Raw genomic sequence first — 23,231 nt, forward strand, 5'->3', positions numbered from 1 at the left:
GACGTTGCCGCTGTTATGATGACATCACCTCCGGCATGATGACATCTCCTCTGTTATGATGACATCACCTCCGGCATGGCGACGTTGCCGCTGTTATGATGACATCACCTCCGGCATGATGACATCTCCTCTGTTATGATGACATCACCTCCGGCATGGCGACGTTGCCGCTGTTACAATGACATCACCTCTGGCTCGACGACATGCTCTTTGTGGGAGGACGTAAAGAGCCGGTTACAGTCCGGTGCAGCATCCCCAGCTCCCCTCGCCTGGGTGCGTGCAGCGGGCTCGTGCGCACCGGGAACACCGGGATCGCTTGTCTGTGGAAGCAGCTGGAGACCATGCGCGGGGTCTGCGTGGATACAGCTGCACAAGGGCAGCCCAACAGGGCGATCCCCACGCCTCCTGCACCCACGGGTGGAGCGGGTAGGAGCAGGCATAGGGGAAAGCCAGGCTAGGCTTTCCTTCGGCACCGTGCAGCGGTTGTACAGAGCCTGGCCTTTGTCAGCAAGGCGAAGGGAGGAGAACAACCTCCAATGCTTTCTAATAAAATATCCGCACCTTGTGGTACCATGCCTTTTATTTAACTGAGGGGACCTGGGATCAGTCCTGCTCCAGGGGAAATTAAGGGGCCAATCCAGCACAGGCCACATCAGCACCTGGTGCTGAGCGCTGCCCGCTCTCCTGCCCACAAACCCTCTGTAAAAACTGGTTACTTTGCCCTGTGGGTCCCAGGTAAAGGGCTCCCAAACCGGAGGGAGCGTGAGATACTCCCTCCCCTCACAGGCAAGGGTGGGAAATCAGTGTAGGTGCAAGAGAGACGCTCCCCGTGCTGCAGAACCGGGGCGCTGGGCACACGCCCAATACAGACAGGGATGTAGGTGGTGGCATGGCATCTGCATTCCGAAATATTTCTTGCTGTGGCTCCTAAACATTTCTGCATCGCAGCTAAAAACGCTGAGACACAGAGATGGGCTGACTATATTACTTTCTAAAGATGAACGTTTTTCTCACCCCTACTTTAATGCACTAATTAATTTCTGCAGTCCAATGGCTAACACCCCCTAACAGCACTTCTTCTACGTCCCACCCAGTAGGAACTAACAGCGTCTTTTTTAGTGCTCTCCTTTAATACCACGTTATTAGTGTGTTTTCTATTTGCCCTCCCTCCTTTCCCCAGGGAGGAGCGAGTGTTTCTGCAGGGACCGGAGAGAAGGCAAACCCCATCCATTTACAGGCAGAAGGGACAAGCAAGACCCCACGGGCTGTGAGGGAGCACGGCTCACCTCCGACAGCTCAACCGGTCTGCACCAGGAAAGCTGGGAAGCCGCGTGTGTTTGCTGATGACACTTGAGGCAGATTAACTAAGAAAGACACCTTCAGGACTGAAACAGATATCTGAAGAGATAAATAAAGAGCTTTTCCTCAACCTCCTTTTTCTATGCCAAAATACTTGGATCTGGGAAAACACCCTCAGAGAAAACAAAAAGTTTAAAATAGGAGCCAGTTTGGCGCTGTCAAGCCAAAAGGAGCTCCAAAAGGAGCCCTGTCAAGGCGCGGGATGCTTCTCACCAGCGCTGCTTTACATCGGTGAGGCAAATAAACACCAACGCAGGGCAGAAGTCACCTCCACCCTCACCGACATCGCAGTGAATTGGCTGGGAGTATCCAACAGTCCCAAACCACCAACCGATCGCTGCTTCAGATACCATTACCGCCAGCTTCACCGGACCTCTCCCCCCAGACTCGAACCAGCTTGTGTCCCAAGACCTCCTAAATTACCTGTTTTTTTCTAGCTTGAAGTTAGCACTTGGGGTGCAATCGGGATCTTTTACATGGAGGTGGAGCAAGCAGCCCCCTCTCAACCTTTTTTGAAGGCACAGCTGTTTAACCTCAGAGAAAGCCTGCATGCTTATTTAGAATAGAGACCAGAGTACTTCCAAACTGCAGGATTCCAACTACTGTGGCTCTTCCTTTACATAAGGGAGAAAACCCACCATCGCAGCCCCTTCGCAAAAGAGACGGAAGTAATTACAGACGATACTCTCTGTACATCATTCCACCTAATAGTTCCAGGCACACTGCCTAGCCCTGTGCAGAGAAAGAACGTCTCCCTCTATTTCCCTGAAGAGATCAGTCCATCATATTTTTGCAGGAAGCACTTAGTTCTTGTTAAGTCCAATTTACAGCAGGGTGAAGGTACCCGAAATAACAGTTTGCATTTTGGTATTTGAGATTTTATTGCACGGGGCAACCCTTGGCCGAATCGAATCAATAAAATATACTTTGGAAAAAGAGATTCTTACACACGATCAATTCACAAAACCTTTTCTGCTCCCCAGCTTTTCCCCGTACCCTGCTGAGTAAAATGCATTAGCATCTCAAATGTTATGGGGAGGCAAAGAGGTGATCCCGGAGAGGACGACAGCCAGACAGCGGTGGTAACAGCTGAACAGGTAACTGCTGTGCACCCTTGAGGCCCAAAGCACAGCCATCGGCTTGTTCCATGGACTGAATAAACCCACCCGCAATGTTACAGCTGTTGTGATTCGAATCATACATAAATTCAGATCAATAATTCTAACGCAGCTGTATTTATGGAGTCATGAACTGTCAGCCGAGCGTAAAGCTGTTAGATAAATGTGATATGGGATATCACAGAATCATGGAACAGTTTAGGTTGGCAGGGAGCTTAAAGCCCTCCAGTCCCACCTCCTGCCATGGGCAGGGACAACTTCCATCAGCCCAGGGTGCTCCAAGCCTCATCCAGCCTGGCCTTGGACACTCCCAGGGATGGGGCATCCACAGCTTCTCTGGGCAGCCTGTCCCAGTGCCTCCCCACCCTCTGCGGGAAGAATTTCTTCCTGATGTCCAATCACAGCCTCCCTCTTTCCATTTAAACCCATTACCCCTGGTCCTGTCAGGTATCTCTGATCTCACAAAAATAAAGAAATGGAAGTCTCAATATTTTTGTTTACTATCAATCCTGAAATACAAAACCCAATAAATTGTCCTTTTTCCTCATTTCCTCCCATATCTCTAGGTAATATCATCAAGAATTACATTTGTTTTAGAAAGCTTCTAGCTCTTCCACTCTTGGTTATTTTTAACTTTGACTATTCTGAATTAAGGCAACTGAAAACGATACAACTCTAATGAGCCAATCTGGCTTCCCAGGCCACAGCACCATCACGTCAAGACACGTTCAGAGCAACAGCGGACAGCCAAAGTCCTGCGTGGGCTCTCCCGTGCTCACCAAGCAGAACCTTGCACCTGCTGCCGCAGCTATTTCCATTGGTTGCACACCCTCAGCTTTACCTTTTCTAGGCAAACTGGTGTAAAGCTGGTCCTGCGGGCACGCTCGCAGCTCCAGGTATGCACGCTCTATCATCACCGACCCCAGACTCTTCTTGTAATTGATTGTATTGCCATTAATTTAGTAAATAAAATAGAACTGGTGCTCTCGTATTGTTATTAAATGAGTTGGCCTTGGGGTTTTGTAATTGTAAATTCCTATTTCTATGGATAAGCATGATGAACGTGCAACCTAATCCCCAGTCATCAGTACAGACCAGCTAGTAACTCAAACGGAGTGAAGTCATGCCACGTACCTATTCTGCACTTACACAGAACTTTCTACGTCCTGTTTTGAATGGAAACAAACATGCAGATTGATTAATTTATACAGAAAACCATTAAGCTCTGGAATGAAAGTAGGATGAGTCATAAGAGCTCTAGAAAAACCAATGAACAATCGAGTCCTTCACTGAGCATTCGCTGCAGATGTGTCTACCCAAAAAACCATGATTCCTGAAAGAGTCGTCATCCACAATCTCAAAGTCTCACTGTCTTAAACACCAAAACATAAAAAAATATTTTTCCCTTTTCTTCTGAACCAGTAAAAATACACAAACCATAAAACCTAAAACAATTGCATTTCAATCATGTTAATCCCTACTTCTTAAATAGGCTTATGATGTTATAAATTAAACAGCCAGTAATTAAATAGGGTGCTATCTCTTTTTAAAATAGGTGTTCTTAACTCACTGAAGAATCTGTATTCCTGCACTGGACATTAATGCAACCAGTAATGATGAGCTATTTAATTTACAGCTCTGGAAGGGCTTGGAGAGGGAGGTAATATGACACAAACACAAGTAGGGGGAAAGCACTTTTGATCTTGCTTTGCACTTGCTGATGTGCAAATCTTACCCGAATAGGTCAGAAAAGGGCCACTGAAGCAGACACACAAGGTTGTTGCAGCTTGGGATGAAGAGACTTGAAACATCTGTACGCTCCTGGTACTTCTTTCAATAGATTTCATGAACAGTACCTGTTCTGAGTGCAGTTCTGTTCTGTTCAGTACCTGCTGTGAGTGCAGCCTCCACTCCATTGCTTCACCTCATCCTTGCAACGGCTGACTGTTGCACCAGGCATTTTTAGGAAGCTGAGTGACTTTGCTGCCTCTGCTGTGCTTCCAACTGGCCCAAGAACAAAAGAGCAGGAGTGAGTTGAGACCCCGAACGCTGTATCACCACCAGACTGGTCTTCAAAAACTGCTGACATTACATTACAAATCTCTGCCAGGCTTCATAAATTTAACATTAAACACTTGCCATTAGTGATATTTTGGGCTCGGTTCTGAAACTAGTAAGTGCTTTCTGCAAGTCGATGGAAGGTGAAGGTGTTCGCTTTGCCACACGTCAGCGCACCACCGCGGAGCTTCCACCCAGCGACATCGAAGCTGTTGTTTTATTCAGCAGTCAGGTAGATCCATGGAGATCACCTCATGCATCAGCTGTTAGATACACTTAATAAAAACAAATAAAGGGGTGGGTTTTTTTTAAAAAGAAATTTATGAACTTGGCAAAAAAGTGTCATAAAATGATTTACAAAACAGAAGAAATTTGCCAGATATACAGATATTTAACATTTTGATGGTAATGTTTGAAAGATCCATGTTACACAATTATGAATAACCCGCTCACATGTTTGTAATGCAAAGTGTTTCTGCAAAGAACATCTAACATATGCAGCCACTTTTGTATGTAAAACAATGAAAAATATATCTTGATGTAATAACACAAATATAAGACCAATATTTTGAAATCAAGTGCTTTGGGCAGAAAAAATATGCAGAAAGCCCTTCCTTACTTTAAACGAATATGATATTTTAACCCTAAGGAAGCTCTCAATTATAGCTGTTAGATGCTACAAAGCCAACCAACAATGCTGCTTGTTACTCCAAACAACATTCAAAGCACATTCCACAGCTTTTTGAACAATTACCTCAGAAAATACCCTTTATTGCTATCTAGTTTGCTACAGTGACAAACCTGAGTTGCTAGAGTAATCTGAGATCACCCATTAAGAACTCGCTCGTACATAGGCACCCACAGAAATACGTATTACTGGAACCGTGAGGGAAATAATGCACTTTTGTACTTCAGAGGTGCAAGCTCCTTTTTTAATTTTCAACACTTGCAGTTTGCTAGATTTGTTTTAGGGCAATTTAAACAAGTCTTTTCAGAGGTCCCTGAGGTTGCAGAAATAGCCAAACTACTAAACTAGGCACTTGAACAGGGAAATCGGTACTTAATTAGGGGCAACCAAGGTTAAATAATTTTAATGGCAATGAAAACTTAAAAGCCACCAACAGAAAGACAGTTAATTTCCCTTTTTTCCTATATATGTATTATGGACTACAACGTAGCTACTCACAGAAGGTAGGGCATTAGAACATCAGCCCAGCTCAGAATGAAGCTGTAGTAAACAATTCTGCCTGTCATCCAACAATTAACAAGAACTATCCCAATTCTCACTCCCATTTCCCACAGATTGCTTGCCGCGGCTTTTTTGTTTTTTTGTCAAAATATGCCAGTACAAAATATCCAAGAAGCGCTTCTGAAGGTGAGCAGAAGGACAGCTATTGCTGTACAGTTACACTAGCTCTCACTGCGGGACTGGCTGCTGCTCGTTCTCTTTCTTTAGCAATTTCCATCTCTATTTTGGCTTTGATTTTGTTCCAGTCAACTTCCAGCTGTAAGAAGAGAAAAGCGAGTACACAGAGGTCAACTAACGTTACGTAGAGAGGTAAACCAGAGAATTATTCAGCAACAGGACAATTTGAAGTTGCAATTAGAAAGTGACCATATCAACCATGATATAGTTCTACATGTGTAAGTGACAACTTACCCTAACGGAATACATGAAGGCACAGTTGAGTTCTAACAAACCCTTTAAAATAACAAAAGCTCGATATATGTTAACAAATACTAATACATCTCATTGTGTCTGGCAAAAAAACCCCATTAAAACACAAAAATAACTTGGAACAACTTGCATCTGATCTCAGCGTAACGACATCCGTGTCGTATTACTGGGAACACAGCCCTTTATCAATAATACACGCAGTGATGTCTTCTGACTGCACCTGAAGTCCACCAAGTAAACCGACAGCATACTACGTTAGTTATCTGATACAACAGAAATCAGATTTCTGCTTGAAATCTGTCTTCTGCATCACTACATGTTTTAGCTTTAGCTTGGCACTTCTCCAGCTGCAGAGAACCGTCATCTTCCGGCTGCATTCTGTTTCAGTGAAACTTCAGACAACAGCTACAGCACAGTATCCGTGGTACAAGAGGGGTACAACAGTTGCCTTTCTTTCCAAAGATGCTTGACAAGAAAGAATGGATCGTGGTGCAGTTGATGACTACAAAAACATGTCCAAAAACCGGGCAAATAGGTAATTGCGCAGTTCAGTTTCGTTGCTGGAGAATTAAGACTGTCAAAGATCGGGTGGGAAAAAATAAAAATCACTACTGCAGCACAGGGAATTTTCAGAGTAGCTGTTGTTCCGTTAACTATGTCATGAAGTAAAGAGGAACCATCTCTGCGAGGGAAGATGTAACTGCAATACCCACGTTCTCATGTGGAAAGGTTAATACCTCAGTTCAGGATGCATTTACTGGGTCCAGGTGCTTTGGATCTGATGACTGAAATCTTTATGGAGCTCTAAGGAAGAATGTGTTTGCTTTAACAGATGTCACGCAGATGCTAAACACACCACATACAGGGCTAATTCTGCCATCTAGCCCACAGCTACTTGCCAGAGAAGCCAATCACCCTTGCCAGTGACACCTACTAACTGCCAAGATATGGATTCTCAGTATACACAGGGGGATCGTAATACCTTACATATAAAGACGTGAGATATCGCAACTAAGCACATTGTTTAGATTCCGTATCTGACTGCACATCAGTGCTCTCAGCTGCAGTACAGAAAACAGGTAAAAACTCCTCACTTCAGCCTGAAGGAGCTTTATGTGGTGAGAGGGAAACTGAGACCCCTTTTTTCCCCCCATGAGAAGGAACAGCAGCACAAAATCTTGCTCTTCTCTTTAATGCCCTTCACATTCCCTTCTAACTTTGCTATATGAGCCTGACAGGCTGCATTAAGAATTTAGTTACCACTGTAGCCAAGAGCTTAAAATCCACTTCATTAAGTAGGTTCCCCTCCTGGTTTCAGATCCAGCACATGGATGAGGAAAAGGACTTCTTTACTCCAGGAACCTTCTGCACGCTGAGACCTGAGTCCAAGACTGAACATGAGGTGAAACAGGCTGCACTTGCATCACCCTGCTCACACCCCGTCACTGACAAGGAACCCTTCCAGAAACTATGGCTTTCCTGATTTAAAGACAAGACAGTATTATCTAAAATGTCTCTTTCAGAAGCATCAGGAGATTAACATGGTTTTTGCTCAATAATGGATTTAATGTACGTAGAAGCCATGCTTCCAGCATAAGCAGCCAAAATTGCTGCACGATGAGAGTCTTGGAATCTGTTCTGTTATTTTTCTGTATTTCCTACGTAAAGCAGTGCACAATAGTTCACAGGAGGGCTGGATATTGTGCAGATTTTTATTCCTGTTTAGGAAATGAAACATCTTTACAAGTGCTAAAAGCTAACGACTTACATTAGAAATAAGCTTTATTGAAAGTGCAATGGGCACCGGATCTGAACTAACAGCTCAGTTGTATTTCCTGATCCATCAGCCACTGTGGTTGAAAGGATCTAACACGGTCAAAGTACATGTCTCTCTCTACAGTTTCACCCTCAGAAGGCTCAGGAACGGCGAGGGAAGGAGCAGGAGGGACAGAAGGGCTGCTCAATGGAATTCCTGTCTGAGGTGCAGATGTGGTGCCTCTCATAAAGGAAACGTGCAGCACTCCTCTGGTGGAATCTAAGATCGTTTTAGTTAATGAACTCTAAGATCTCTCCTCAGTTTTTAGGATCTCTAAAATTTTAGATCTCTAAAGCTAATAAACTGGTATGACCTACTGATGATGGAGGGGATTTCCAGAGGTTTGATGAAATTGTATATTTACTTATTTGTCGTATTTGGTTCAGAGTTCACTCTTAATATGTATCTGGACACCTTCAAAGTTTGTTATTGTTGCCATCCATAACATTACATTACAATGTTGAAGACATTTAAGAGGTACACATTCAACCACACTAAGGTCTAACTCCTTGTTTATAGAAAACAACTGTGCCTTCGTTCCTATAATCCTTGCCAGATACTAAATATATACATTCTGTATCTGTGCCTTCAAATAAAACACATGCACAACTATCACTAGCCAAGTAGCCACACATCGAGCTATGAACTTGTGTTCAGATGTAAGAACTTAAGATTCATGTCCACATTTGAACCAAAGAAAGAAAATGGAAGAGTAGTTCCACCCCTCCCTCCCCAGACGTGTTACAAAAAGCAGGCTGACCTAAAGCTGCAGGAATAATGCTGAGGAATACTTACACCTTCTGCATACTGCAAAAATCTTTTGTTCGTTTCTTTTTTCCCAAAATCCTCTAGGAACTTCTGTCGATAAGCCAGGACTGTGTCAACATGTGTCTTGTGCTTTACTGCTAGTTCTAGGGCCCTGGAACAAAACAGAAATGGGCTCGTCAGGCTATGCAAATGCTCTGGCACAACTACAGTCACCATGGTTTTGCAAAAGGATACGCTGAGAAGCGTTAGGGCTGCAGGCAGAGATCCTTCATCTATAGTGCCAAGCGGTTTTACGTTAGCATCAGTCACAGGAGGCTAAAAGCAGCCAGCAAAGGAGACCGTCTACTTGATGATGCGTGCTATGAAAAACGTCCAACAATTATTTCTGCTGACAACCTCATCACATCACTGGAGTTTGACAAGAGGAGTCTTTTTATTTCAGGGAAAGAAAACAGAATGGGTAGAGTTTAGCACGTTCATTATAAAGGAGAAAAAGTAGTAATTATTAATAACTTTACTATGGTCAGGAATCGCTCCTGAAGAGTGTCATAATACACATCTATGGCATATGCCATGCAGCAATTACAAATATTCTCTAGGCGGGAAAGATCAGTCACTGTATTAGTATAACTGGTAATTCCCACAGCTGTTGTCTTCTCAGTGGCGTAAGGAATACTTATGTTTGACATACACAGATTTTAGGTGATACATATTAGGCGACATAATAAAAACAACACAGCTATGTGGGGGAAAAACAACTTTTTGCCCACGGTGATAAGAATATAATAGCAGAGAATTAGTAGTAAGTGGCCTTGGAGGATTCTGTTAGAAAACGTGTGTTTTTGTTTAACGGAGAAATTCCTACTTTGTTTTCTCAGGCCTAATTCATATTTCTTCCACCTACACAGTGCTGGGAGCCTGAACAATATCTATTTTCAGCAACAAGACATTTCAAAACAGCCTTAATTCTGAAGGTCATGTACTGTCTGAGGTATCATGAAGGACTTTTCTCTGTTAACAATGATGATAATTAAAAATGCTTCCAAGCATGTTTTGGACTTTTATCACAGAATACTGGTATCTTCTGAACATGACAGAAAAAAAGTTACCACTTTGGTTATTGTCAGGATGTTTTTTTACTTCATCTTTTACAGAGGAATTACAGATAAGTGAGCTAAGTATCTGCTCTAAAACAACGGATCTAAATAATTTACAGGTTACCTCAGTAAGACTGCTTATAATCGAAGAAACACTACCTGTCCCAGTTGTAAAGGTTAATGTTGACTTGAATAGCTTGATAAATAAGGCCTGCTTGGAGAAGCAGGGTTTCAGCTTCTTGGGTGTTTCCACTGAACAGCAAGATATGAGCCGTCCTTGACTCTTTTGATGGAAGATCTTTGATGAAATTGATATACTGTACTTTGTCAATCTGTTAACGAGAGGTACAATAGTTTCATAACGGGAATTAATTATTAAAATTAGTTTTGCAGCAGTTTAACTGGAAATAAATAACGAAACCTTCTTACCTCACCAATGGATGCATAGGCGATCTCTGCTGTAGCCATGTCTTTGTTGGCAACTGCCATAGCAGCTAAACACGCCCACAGAGTTTGATCCTGGAATTTAAAAAAAAAATGCAACTTCTAAAACTTCAAGCATTTATTATCATGCCAAAAATGACCTCTCAAAGGAAGCAGACATATCCTGAAAATAAAGCGTTACCCCACGTCTCTCAGCATGCCATTCACGGCACCATGCTCTAAGACTCTCACTAGAAAGACACTGCTTAATTATTTCTCAGAACTCCTTCATTATAAAAACAATGATGTTGTGATCAGCTGAGACTGACAGCGTGGCCAAACGAATCATCAGTTTTCAGTATCTCAGCTCAGCCTGAAATTCGGTAAGAGGCCAGGTTTCCAGGAGTTTTTCACCAATAGGTCTTGCTGTTCTCTCTTTCCTCAGAGGGATGATCTTTTTGTTACTACTGATTGGAAATACTTTGAACTGTCCATCTATCAGAGTTGCCAGAATCACCAAAATAGCCCTGTATGGCCATTAAGAGTTTAGAAGTCATGAAAGATAAAGTTCAAGGCAAGTCCAGCAGTGATGAGACTGTTTACTGGGTATTCCAGGTCATCCTTCAGCCCAATCACAAATTGTGAAATAGAAAAGATACTCACACCACGTAGTTTAGGCCAGTTTGGATTACACCTTACATCAAAGGCAAAACTTTGTTTTGAAACCAATGGAAAGGAGAAGCCTTCAAAGACTGAGCCCATGGTACCTAACTTAGCCGCTTAAAACCAGATTATGTGAATACTCTTCACGCTGAAAATAAAGATGCTTTTAACAGTTTTTCTTGAGAGAAAGGCCCTCCTCAGTTGATGACAGATATGGACTAATGAGGAAAAGCTCATAAAAAAACAGGGACAGTGAAAACCCATGATATTGATATTAGGATTTCATTTAAAAAGATCAGAAAATTTTAAATATTTTTCCTTTTAAGTTTAATTAAGCTCATAGGATGACTCTGCCCAGAAGAATGAGGAGAAAGCATGAAGTTTGAAAAAAAGTCCTTGAATTAGGAAACTGTCATATTAATCAAAATGAAACAATATTATGAATATTACCATCCTATCCAGATGTTTTATTTTTAAAGATGATACAGTTAGAGTACTCAAAAAAGTTAACATAGTACTGAATTTTAAGTCCCAATTCCCACTGCTAAAAACTGGGATGAAATCCTAACATTAATGGTGTAATACCCAAAATAAAAATCATTATACAACCTAAATTATCTGGATGTGTATTGATTTAATAATGCAAAAAGATTTTAAATACACGTTTATGGTCATGATAGTCATATGAAAGTGCTAAACTCTTTTCTAGGAGTAAATGGGGGAAAGGAAGCAGACCTTGGGGAGATTTTTCTCTGTTTTAAAGACTGCAGGACTCACCTCATCTGTTGCTGTTGCCTTAATACATACACAAAAGAAAGCAAAGGAAAAAAAGAAACACAAACAAAACCAAGTGAAATAAAATATGAAAGAATACCAGGCAACTGCTTGTGGAGATTTCTAATTGGTTACATTAAGGCCTAGTCTTGAAAACTTAAGCATATTACTAACTTCTTGGAGTACCTGTGTTCAATCCATCTGGACTGTGGTGTGAATAAAACTATGCATTTTTATTATGTATAATGAAAGTTATGACATTATGTATACTGTGTAATTAGGAAAATATATAATTTTTCATTGCCAGCCCAAATATAATCAGCAACAAAGCAGAAGAATGGAAATGAGATGTAACATCTGATATGCAATTATGATTATTACAGTAATACTTGAAAACATACATACTACAGTGAGATTATCTCCTGAACATTCCCGATAATCAGCATTTACCTTGACAAAGCGACACAATCTGACAGCATCTTCCCATTTAGAACTACTAACGTATTCATGAAGAATTGCAGGGTAAGGTGAAATATTAAGGTGAATAAGTGAACCATCTGCTCTTCTAATTGTTACTTGATTTCCTACAAAATGTAAAATCTGGGGATTTTTGCTGAATTCACTGGGAAGAGAAAGAAAGGTAAGTTAATATTCACTTCTTCCTTACTGAACAGAACATGAGGAATTTAAAGAAACCTTTGCTTGAAAAGTACATCATGATTAAATTTCATTTTCAGAGCACACAAAAATCAAAGCACCTAGTTATTCAACAGTTATATCCAACAGGTAGTTGTCATATTCTCTAAAACCACATTGACGTCATGCACATTCGCTGGCTATATTTGTGAAAAATTTCAAATACATTTTTCAGTAAAACAGCATTTGGACTCCCACAACTCTTAGAATGAAATAAGGAATTTAGGTATTCTTTGTGAAGAATTTCATATCACAAAGTATACAGGCTGATGTAAACATGCTGAGCTAGACATACTATTATCTGTGACTTACTAGCTGGATCCTTTTAATTCCCAACAGATACTTCTGGGAACAAAAAACTAAGGCAATATTGAATGAGATGCAAACAACATCTTGCTCTTGCATCAAGGCACTATTCTACTTTTAAACTGTGCATCATCGTTTCAACTCCTAACTTCATGATAAAATAACTTGTAAAGCACCTTTCCCCCCTTTCCTAATCAAGAAGTAGTAACATGAAAAGAATTTTTAAAGTTGCAATTCTGCCGTCTACTTCAACTGCCAAATTAACATAATTCTTTAGGGAATGAGTAAACTAGCTAAAATACATAACACTAACAATTTGATCACAAAGGATATATTACCTTGCATCTTTTTCATACAGAGTTTTTGGCAAAAGATCTTTATCTACATAGACTGTGCTGGGGTAGTACCAGACTGTGAAACGGGTATCTTGAATCCCACAAAGAACGTTAGACGTGTCGTTCCAAGCCAAAGTTTGAACCATTGTCCCTGCATTTAACAATAACAGAATAATAGGCCTTTCCACCACAAACTTCAAAATCCAGGTACACTTCTCAAACTGCAGTAAAAGGGTAATTATCAGTCATTTTAATTCCCTTCAGAAGGGCTGGGTTTTAACCCCCGAGTTTGTAAGGTAACATCTGACAAACTTCCAGACCAATTCAGTTCCCTCTTTCTGAAAGAAAGTCCTTTTCAGAGTAACCTTTTTTTGGACTTAGTTTTTCTGGAGATCAAAATTATCACAGTGGTCAGACTGCACCCTCGTACTTACTGGATCACGCATCCGCCTGCAGCATATAAACCTTTCATTAAAACTATTAATTTTTAATTAAAGCTATTATAAACATAAGTGTTTGCATTTGCAAGGAGAATGTCTGAACATCCCTCATTGAATGATTTTGAGGAATACATCCCTTCCTCAATATCTTAGCTGCTTGCTCTGGAACGCAATAACAAGTTCTTAAATGTTAAGAATGGCTTTACATGTACCCGATGTAAAACTTACCAGAATTTAGAAAAAATGTACTAAAATTGTTTCTGCCGCTATCGTATGAAAGCCACAGGCCTATTTCTAATGGGTTTTTTCAAGTCCAGTTTCACTATTAATTAGAAAGGAAAATTTCTCTTGTACTAGATAAGTCCATTTACCTGCCAGCACGTAGTTAAAGGCTATTTTGAATTTTTCTTACCTATTTTAACAATCCTCTGTTCTTTTCCAAACCGTTTAACTGAAGTAATGTAAAGATCTCTGTTCTTATCAATAAAAGCTATTTTTCTTTCACTTGTAAGTCCTTTCTGGTCCAACGCAATCTCCACAATTTCTGTCTGAAAAGGAAAAATAGAATATCTGATTTGTATTTTGGAGATTCCTATTGTAGAAAGCATGTAATACTCAAACAAATGAACGCTTTACTAAAAACAAGGCACAAAACTCTTGAACAATTGGATTGGGAAGATACTGTGTGTCTTCTCTGTTGACTGAAACATTATACAAATTGAAGCGCATGCAGATTAAAACAAAACTGCAACAGAGTGAGCAATTTAGCAATTTGTTACAAAACTACAGAAATACAAGTGGCATTCTCAAAGCAAAACCTGCCCAAAAGATCCACGTTTCTTCCTCTCTCCAAAGAAGCTGCCTACTTTTGCTTTTGTTGTGTACCAGAAGAGTGAAGGAAAATACAGTTTAGGGAATCATTTTGGAAGTAAAGCCAGTAAAAGCTCAGGCTGAAGACAGACACCTTTTCACTGATGCTCCTTCCCTCCGTGTTAACAACAGGTCGGCACTAATAAAAGTTGCTCTGGAGTACACGCAGTGGCAACTCACCTCATCAGTTTTACTGCGTAAGAAAACTACGAGCTGCAGTTTCAGCCTGATGTGCGTGAGACACACGGCAGTAACCGAGCACAACCTGCAGTGCATCCCTTCGGAGGCTGCATAAGGAATCTGACTTCTGTTACGGGTCAGCTGGAGCTGTCGAGTTCCTTCCTATTAAGGCTGTAAACCCTTAATGGGCCGACAGACCTATTTTTGAGGAAAACCATTATTGATTCTTAATTTCAAAGTATAATAAAAAAAGAGACATTATATCCTTCACCTCACCTTGTGGGTTAGAGGCTTTCCATCACCCAATGGCTTGCCAGATAAAGCTTCAAATATGTAGATAACTGAAAAAAAAAACCCCAACATATGGTTTATTAGTTAAAAACAACAGCTCTTCATAGACTTTTCAAGCAGTTCCATTCCTTTCCAGAGTGGAATTTACCTCAAGTGGATACTTATTACTGTGTGCCAGATTTACCAGTAACTTTCAGTCTGGTGAAAAAAGAATCTCGCAGTTGGGAATATGTAACTGTCACAGTCTGCCGAGCTTAGGAATAGTCCTGTTTTGCAATTGGAGTGATCTGTGAAAATGCTCAAATACCTTTATTTTCAGAGCCTTGATGGCCATTGGAACATGGTATTATGGACTTATGCAGAATTGGGAAGACTAATCACAGCTCAGATGGTTATTCACAGAAACAACACTGAGTTCTGGCTGATGCAAGTTTGTACTCTGCATCCTGAATAAATTAATGTCATAAGGCTGCCTGATTTACTCAATCTTAACCCACAATTTGGATGAATATGAAAGTGTAGGAAGGGATTCCACTGACCGATACATTTTCCTAAGTGAATTGGTATCAAATACCTAGAAAACTGTCATTAAACTCCTGGGTAAAACATTCTGCAGAAGCATTCTCTATTATGTTAATTATCTGCTCTATTTTGAATTCTTAATACAGTGGTCTCTAGGCAGTATTTTCTTCCAGGACAGTTCAGGGTTTCTGCTCATCATGATGATACAGTTAATGACAAGACATTAATAACTGGTTTCCTCAAAAAGTATCTGCTTTATCCTGATAACTCGTACGTAATTCTTGCAATCTTCACCAAAACTCCATCTGTTTCATTCTCTCTCTGTCTCACCCTCAAAAAAATAAAAGAAAACAAAAAACCTCTCCAAAAAACCCCCCACCTACATAATTTGTTTTTCTGGGATATCCAGTGAAGACTCAAATTTGCAACTTGCCTAAAAATAAGGTTTCTCCTTCCTTCTTTCTGTTTGTTTCTATACCGACATGTGTATGTGACGCACACGCCCCCGTGCGTGTTCAAAACCTATTCGAACATACTTTACATACAGTCTGTGACACAAGTTCACACACAGATGTAGGTGGAGTGTTCAAACCCAGGCAAAACAGTGACATTTGAGGGACACCAGCTGTCCTTTACATTTGAGCTGCTCGGTAACACGTCCCACCTGCAGTTTCAGCGCGTTACTCATGGGTACACGGTACAAGACGAACATACATGCACATTCCAAAGGATGGCGATGTTAACATGTGGATCCTGCTGCGCATTTCTTTCACTAGGACACAGGATGTTGGTTTGAGGTCAATGGTTGTACAGGCAGAATTCAAACAAAAACCCCAACAACCCGTAAGAGCAGGTGTTCGGAAAGCAGTGGTTGAGTTTGCAGAGGTGGAAAAGAAAGGGTTTTGCACAAGTGTTGCTCTTGGCAGCTGGCTGAATAGACAAAAGAAAACTAGCTGTTCCTGAGAAGTGCTACTTTTCTCACTTTTCTGCATGGCTCCCTGCATGAAATGCACTTTGATCTAGCTATACAAGCCAATTTTACTGCTCCTACACTAGCTATGGGAAGGGAGATGAAGAGAGTTTTAGAGAAAACTACCTAACTGACAGGTAGAACTGGTTAACTGTTCATTATCTACAATGCTCATTAAGGTAGCTTAGAAAATAAGTTTGGGGTTTTTTCCTCTCTATCTGGAAAAACTCCGTATCACTTTACAATCATTTAGAACCTAAAATGTATCTTTTTTTTATATGTACAAATTAAGGCAATAAACAATGGGCATTCTCCCACTTTGAGCAGCCAAAGAAAAAGAACAGCTACGGCGTGTCTTTGAACACCCGTGTTCTATTGTCACGGAGTAACAGCTCCTACAGCCAGCAGTTCCCTTCTGAGAACAGGCTCACCTCCCCTTCCAGCCTCATCACAGACAGAGGAAGGACTGCAAGATCAGAGATACCAACTTTTTTCTAGATTACCTGAAGAAGAAGAATATCCAAGTAACAACGCTAAAGCAAGTCATATCTCTCTCTCTTTCAGAGTAAATTAGCTTGTTGTGAGCTCCATGCTACGACGTGTGAACTGCTTCCTTTATCAAACTGAGATAGCATAGGTATTTCTATAATGCAGTGCATTATGAAAAACAGACCTGCTCTCAAAACAGGGCGACAAAAAAAAATCCACTTCTGCTGGGGCAAGTCAAGAAGAATAAACAGGTCCAGATAAGCCATGCTTTCCTGTGCCAAGAATCTGTTTTCCCAAGTGCTGGCATATTATACGGCTTTTTATCACTACTAGTGGGGTTCTATCTAAAAAAGAAAAAAAACCCACTCCTACTCATTGCCCTGACGGAAGCTCCTATCAACGGGATCACTTGGAGAGTTGATCTTGGAAACACAGCCTGTAAATTACAGTTTTGAGGAAGATTAGCCCCAGTGCAGGACCAGCTGACAAGATTTTCAGAAGACTGATAGGAATGGTTGGGAGAAGAAGATGCTCTTCAGTCTATTCAGGAAGATGGGCAGGGGAAGGGGGTAAGACAGTGAGTTTACCACCAAAACCTTAAATATGCACATAGACAGCAGTCAAGATGGATGGATGAATTTTCTATATAGCCTCAATGTATTTAAAATACTTTTATTATTATATTCTAACTGCATCAAGGTGTCAATATGGCAATAAAAAAGTCTGTGTTATACATACTACGTAATATACAAACAAATATACATTGTGTAATATACGTACATAGACACACAGAGAGCGAAAGAGAAAAGATCAGAAAAAAATGTTACTTCTCACTTATCCATTTATATTTTTTTTGCCAAGTACTGCTTTCTCCTCAATAATTTACACTGAAATATATTTTTGCTGATTAGGATCCATTTTAATTATTACACAACTCTTTTAGATATCTTTAATGGTTTGGTACTTGAGGATAACATTTATTGAAGTAATTTTCCTTAAAAAAAAATTACACGACAGTTATATTACTGCTCTTAAAAATAATGTTGCAAAATGAAAGAATTTGTTCTCACACAAATGATAAGGATGTAGAAGGAAAAAAACCCCACATACTTTGTACAGAAAGCAAAAATGCCTTGTAACAAGGAATTGAGAAAAACCTCACCTAATTTTCCTTTTGCTCAGGGAGGGTTATTTTAAAGGATCATTACAAAGGTTTTCTTCATTCACAGAGTAATTTAAGTTGTAGGTTATATGGTGAGAAAATTACCATACAATCAGTACTAAAGGGTTAATGCCCTGCTGGGATCTCTTTCTAGGGCAAAAAAGATAAATATGATGGTTCCTTGCTGCAAGACAAAGAATTCTAAAATTTTGAGACTGTATAAAATCTACTCATGAAATCTAGGATAACAGACAGTTACAGATAATTGATTGAGGTGGTATCAGTTGGAAGCACGGGCAGGAAGTTTCACTCTGCAATACAGCACCTCCCGCACCCAGCTGCTCCCACCGGGAGTCCCCTTACTGACCCGAGAACACAGCCATGGACAGCACCATGCACTGTAGTATTCGTATGGCCTGGAAACGGCACAGTGATGAAGTCAGAAGTCATAATGCCATGGGTTTTTCAGCAATGGGCAGACACTTAAAATGTAAATTGTTACACAGGTAAACTCGCATCAAGAGATAGAACAACGGAAGAAAAGCTGACTGACAGAATAATATTTCTGTACCACTCATTAACGCAAAAAATTTACCTGAAGCTCATGTGGCCATGTTGTGGTTTAGAATTATAGTGCTTTGGATGCCAAACCACAAAATTTAGGAGCATGTACACAACGTCTTCAAGTACACAACGCTGAGACAGACAATCACAGCCTCGAAGCTATGGTCACACCAGCTGTGTATAAAACTTACATGCTATAAGGATACAAACCCAAGACAACTGAAGTAAAGAACATCTGAGAACTAAAACTGATCACAGCTCATCTAAGAGCAGCAGTCAAGCAGAAAGAGTTGCTGAGGTGCTTCTTTAGAAAAATCACATCAGAGAGTGAAAACCTACCGTTCGAGTATTTACCACAAACATGCCATGGTTCTCTGATGCATTACACGCAACTGGAAGTTCTCGTCAAGATTTTAATCAAAGTCAAGCAAGACCCTAATTTTAACTCATTTTTACAATAAATATTATCTTAAATTTATATTACAGATAAATTGTTCATGCTTCATGCTGTCCTTTTTACCCTAACCATGCTAAGTAAAATTAAATGTGAAGTTGTTGGAAACTTCCTCATGAATTCTTAGCAAACACAGAACTAATTAGAATGGAGAACTTACCTTTTTCATCAGCTTTGTCTTTCACTGCTAGAGTATCGTTACTCAGAGATACTGTCTGGGCATTTAAAATGTCTGTTCTCATCCCTGGAAATTTTGGAGAGGATATTAATCTTCCTTCATATGAGTATAAATAAAGGCCTCCACCATCTACAAGAAGAAAGTGCCTACAATAAAAAAACAAACAAACAAGTAAATCACTAAATAATACAGAAAAGCGTGATGACCATTTCAACAAGTTGAAGGTAGTTGTCTAATATCCTGCAATTGTTTTCAGTTAAACTAAGTAATTTCCAAGCCTTACATTTCAAAGTTGATCTTTGGAAAGCTCTGTATAGAAGATTTCAGTTTTAATGCATCTTCTCCCAGTATTTATTTATTATCTGGAATCACCATGAATTTATCTGCTATAGATCCTATGAGACTAACTCTTGTTAACAAAGCATACAGATGCAGATGATAGTCCCCACACATCACCCCGTGAGACGTCGTGTCTACGTATGTGAGAAAGAGCTTTAATGTGGACAGCTACCTCTGAAATAGTGTTACTGTATCAGTTTCTTCAGTACGACTAGATTATAACGTAAAGCATTCATTTCTGTGGATCAAAGAATCTGTGTCATGTTTTCAAAATTTACTTTTCATCGGCAGCACAAAACTCTAGAAACTGATCTTCAAAACCCTGTCCACTTGCTTCCCCCTTCTCTACTGCGGTACCTTCGCAGGCTAGGACATAAGTGTTTCATCCGGGGCACTCAGAAATGCAGGGACCATTGTGCTGCACTTTGTTGAAGTAGTTGTCTGACAACATTCGCCTATGCGAATTAAGACTATAATTCAAATTCAAGACTTGACTTCTGCTCCTATTCATAGTCCTTTGACTTCCTACAAAAGCACACCTAGAGATCTCTTGGACAAACGATTTTCAGGAAACGCAGATTAAGGCTGTTTTGAACTGAGAAAAGATAGTAATTCTCTTGCAAATGCAAACATGTAAGAAAAATAAAACTATGTCTTTTTATCTGGCATACCTGGCAGTGTTTTTAATAAAATCTGATACCAAAGATAATTTATATAGAATATATTCCAGTTCAAAAAAGCAATATAAAACAGCAATACACCCCAGATGTTAGCATAATGTCAGAAGATCTACTTTCTTCCATAAATAAGAATGTACGTATATATATATAATAATAATGTATAAGAATATAATGTATGAAAAAATTCATCCCCGTGATCACAGACCTATGGCAAACATACCAGCTAAGCTTTTCCATGCTACTTAACAATACCATATACTACTTCTACTAGTATTTCTAGTATTTCAGTATGTGCTTATGTTACACAACACAGTGTTAGGAAACCCACGTTCACATCTAATAGCATTACAAGCAGGAAGTTACCTTTCCGCTTGCAGAATCAAACTAACTGTTCCTTCCTTCAGGTCAAAGATCAGCGGTGTATTCCAGTTCTTTGTACTGAAAGAAGAAAAAATCCCCACTTGTTAAACCCGCTCATCCTCACAGATCGTTGCAAGTACAAAGTTGAATTCGCTACGTAAAGCATACACGTTTCAATCACCTAACATTCCTAAAAAGGGAGGTTTTCAAAAAGAAAACAGCATTTAGGAAGCCAAGTGACAGTGATAACCATGCAGTATGACCACTAACACTTCTGCCTTCACTTTGCATCCCTCCACACTAGCAGCAGCTGACCTAGGAGTCTTAGTCAGCAGCAAAACCATATTTATAGGAAACAAACATATTTTAAAAGTATTTCTGAATGATGGTTCAACCCTTCTACAGTGATCCAGAGGCAGGAGAGAGCCCCTCTCTTGTGTGCCACATTCCAGGCTGCATTATTGCTCAGCATTAGTCACCTCACTGAACAGATAAGTGCCTTTAAGGAGTAAACTTTAAAATTTCATCATATGAAACAGAATATCATGTTCTTAAAACATGATTCAGGTTTGAATCACTCCTATTCTATTCCAAAATTATGGCATGCCAGAAGCATTATCCTAAAAAAAGGAGTCCCTAGGTGGAGGCGCAAATACACTTGCATCCAGCCACTGTTCCTGCTGCCTCTACGTGGAAAGAACGCCCACCAGATCTGTGGAGCAAAATGAACAGGCAGTCGTGGCACCAGCAAAAGCTGAAAGAAGCGATGACAGGGGGGCGGCAACTCTACTCCAGTACACACTACATTCTGTTGTAGATGACGCTAGGTTTCATACTTCAATTAATTTTTTAAATTTCAATTAGTTAAAAAAAAAATTCATTACTATACTTGAAATCAAGTTTCTCCTACTCTCTCAGAGCTGTTAGTTAACTTGAGAAAGCTTCAAGACTTTGTATTACTTACGAAAACACGTAACACTGAAGGGAAGTTGAAACAACCAAATGCCCGTAGTTCAAAGATGCCTTGATGACCCTGTCACGGAATTCCAACAAATCGACTGCATCATCTGTAACATTGTGCACCTAAACGAAAGAAAATTTTGGTTGAATAAAATGGTAATGACTGAAATTAAACTAACTAGGGAAATGTCATTCTTTCTTACTGTGAGTACATGCTGATACTATTATGCCATTAGCAGAACATATCTATGTGGGAACAGGCACTTCCACAGCACCGGTGAAAACAAACTCAAAGGTTCTATAGACTCTGATTAAACAAAGAGTAATTACTGAGGAGCTGGATGGAGTTCCTTAAAAGTAAGAAGTAATTAATGCGCACTTGGAAGACAGAACCCGCAAGCACAATATTATACGTGAGGTTGACAAAACCATCTGAGATCAAGGATGTCTGAAATTCCCATTTTAAGACTCAGTGTTTAGCTGCTGATTATTTAAACACCTGAAACGTGGTGTTTCAATGATCCCATCATGATCCCATCACAGTACGTCAGCAATATCCAAGATTTAGATAAAATACGTTGTCTAGATGTGGAATAGTTCTGGCGTACTTTTTAATGCTATCACACTCTGAACTTAGGGGAATTTAGGAGATGGCCTTGGTGAGCAGGCTGTGCCTCTGCCACTTCTGTGAAAACTGGCTCAAATGACAATGGTTCAAGAAAATCACAGTTGGCCTGTAATCAACACAGGGTTTTGAGCTCAAAGATTTTAGGCAGCCAAAATCTAAGGAGATATCTTATGACAGGCCTTTATTTATTTGGGGTTTTTCTGTTGTTGTTCCATGCTTATTTTTTTAAGATGTCACCAGGCTGAGGGTGCTAACTTTCTTTTGATTTTCTCCATCATGCAACCAATTGCAAATCAAGGGCTGAACTCAATTATTAGGAAAGCCTAGAAACCATTTCCAACGACATATTAATTGCTATGCCCCCCACAGTGATGTGCCCAGAATTAACTTTGCTGCTGCAGTAGTCAGGAAGAAAGAATGCCTCTAGAACTGTCTTTTTAGGCAGTACTTTCCTACGTAAATCTGGAGGAATAAAATAAATTCACTATCAAATAATAAAATAAAAAATTAGTCCTGAGCCAGCGTTAGCTATACTTCCTCAGTTGTTTGCATATTCAAACACCCTGGAGATCATTCACAGAGCCCATCTGCTACGAGTCGATGTCTGGGAATGAAAGAAGAAATGCGAATTTTTACCTGCTAAATTGTCTTCTGTGTTCCCAGACACTGACTCATGTTATCCCACCCACCAGACCAAATTGTAATACAGCATTTCTGTTGTTACAACTTTTCCCAATTATATATTCAACATCGAAAAATCGAGACCAAAAAAACATTTAAGGGCCTAATTAGGAATTTAGGAACTTGACTTCGATATTGAACATATTGGCCTGGTGTCCAATACCAAATGTGTAATTTGGAAAATTTGTAAGGATGGAAATCTTATATTATCCCAGTGTTCAGAGGGTGAATGTTCTGAGTCAGTGTCTGGGAACATAGAGGGCAAATTAGGAGGTAAAAATTCATATTTCCGTATTAATTCCCAGATATTTGGTAACCTAAACCGAATAACCTAAACGTGGATTCAGGCCAAGATTTTTCAAAAGAAGGATC

The 23,231-nt window shown here is 40.1% G+C and overlaps 1 protein-coding gene across 1 annotated transcript in view; it reads right to left on the reverse strand.

Moving 5' to 3' along the window:
- Window positions 1–5,794: 5,794 nt before the first annotated feature.
- The window catches only part of IFT80 (intraflagellar transport 80), a gene marked incomplete at its 5' end in the record, with an annotated part of 29,491 nt that continues 12,054 nt past the window's right edge, over window positions 5,795–23,231 (reverse strand). Inside the window, 11 exons of the mRNA XM_010149809.1 lie at window positions 5,795–6,040; window positions 8,825–8,948; window positions 10,054–10,226; window positions 10,324–10,413; window positions 12,205–12,376; window positions 13,095–13,242; window positions 13,944–14,079; window positions 14,858–14,922; window positions 19,194–19,357; window positions 20,594–20,668; window positions 21,555–21,673. Of these exons, the coding sequence (XP_010148111.1) occupies window positions 5,927–6,040; window positions 8,825–8,948; window positions 10,054–10,226; window positions 10,324–10,413; window positions 12,205–12,376; window positions 13,095–13,242; window positions 13,944–14,079; window positions 14,858–14,922; window positions 19,194–19,357; window positions 20,594–20,668; window positions 21,555–21,673 (1,380 nt within the window). The remainder of the gene's footprint in view (window positions 6,041–8,824; window positions 8,949–10,053; window positions 10,227–10,323; window positions 10,414–12,204; window positions 12,377–13,094; window positions 13,243–13,943; window positions 14,080–14,857; window positions 14,923–19,193; window positions 19,358–20,593; window positions 20,669–21,554; window positions 21,674–23,231) is intronic.

The sequence above is a fragment of the Eurypyga helias genome, unplaced genomic scaffold (assembly GCF_000690775.1).
Source record: "Eurypyga helias isolate BGI_N326 unplaced genomic scaffold, ASM69077v1 scaffold20034, whole genome shotgun sequence".
Lineage (NCBI taxonomy): Eukaryota > Metazoa > Chordata > Aves > Eurypygiformes > Eurypygidae > Eurypyga > Eurypyga helias.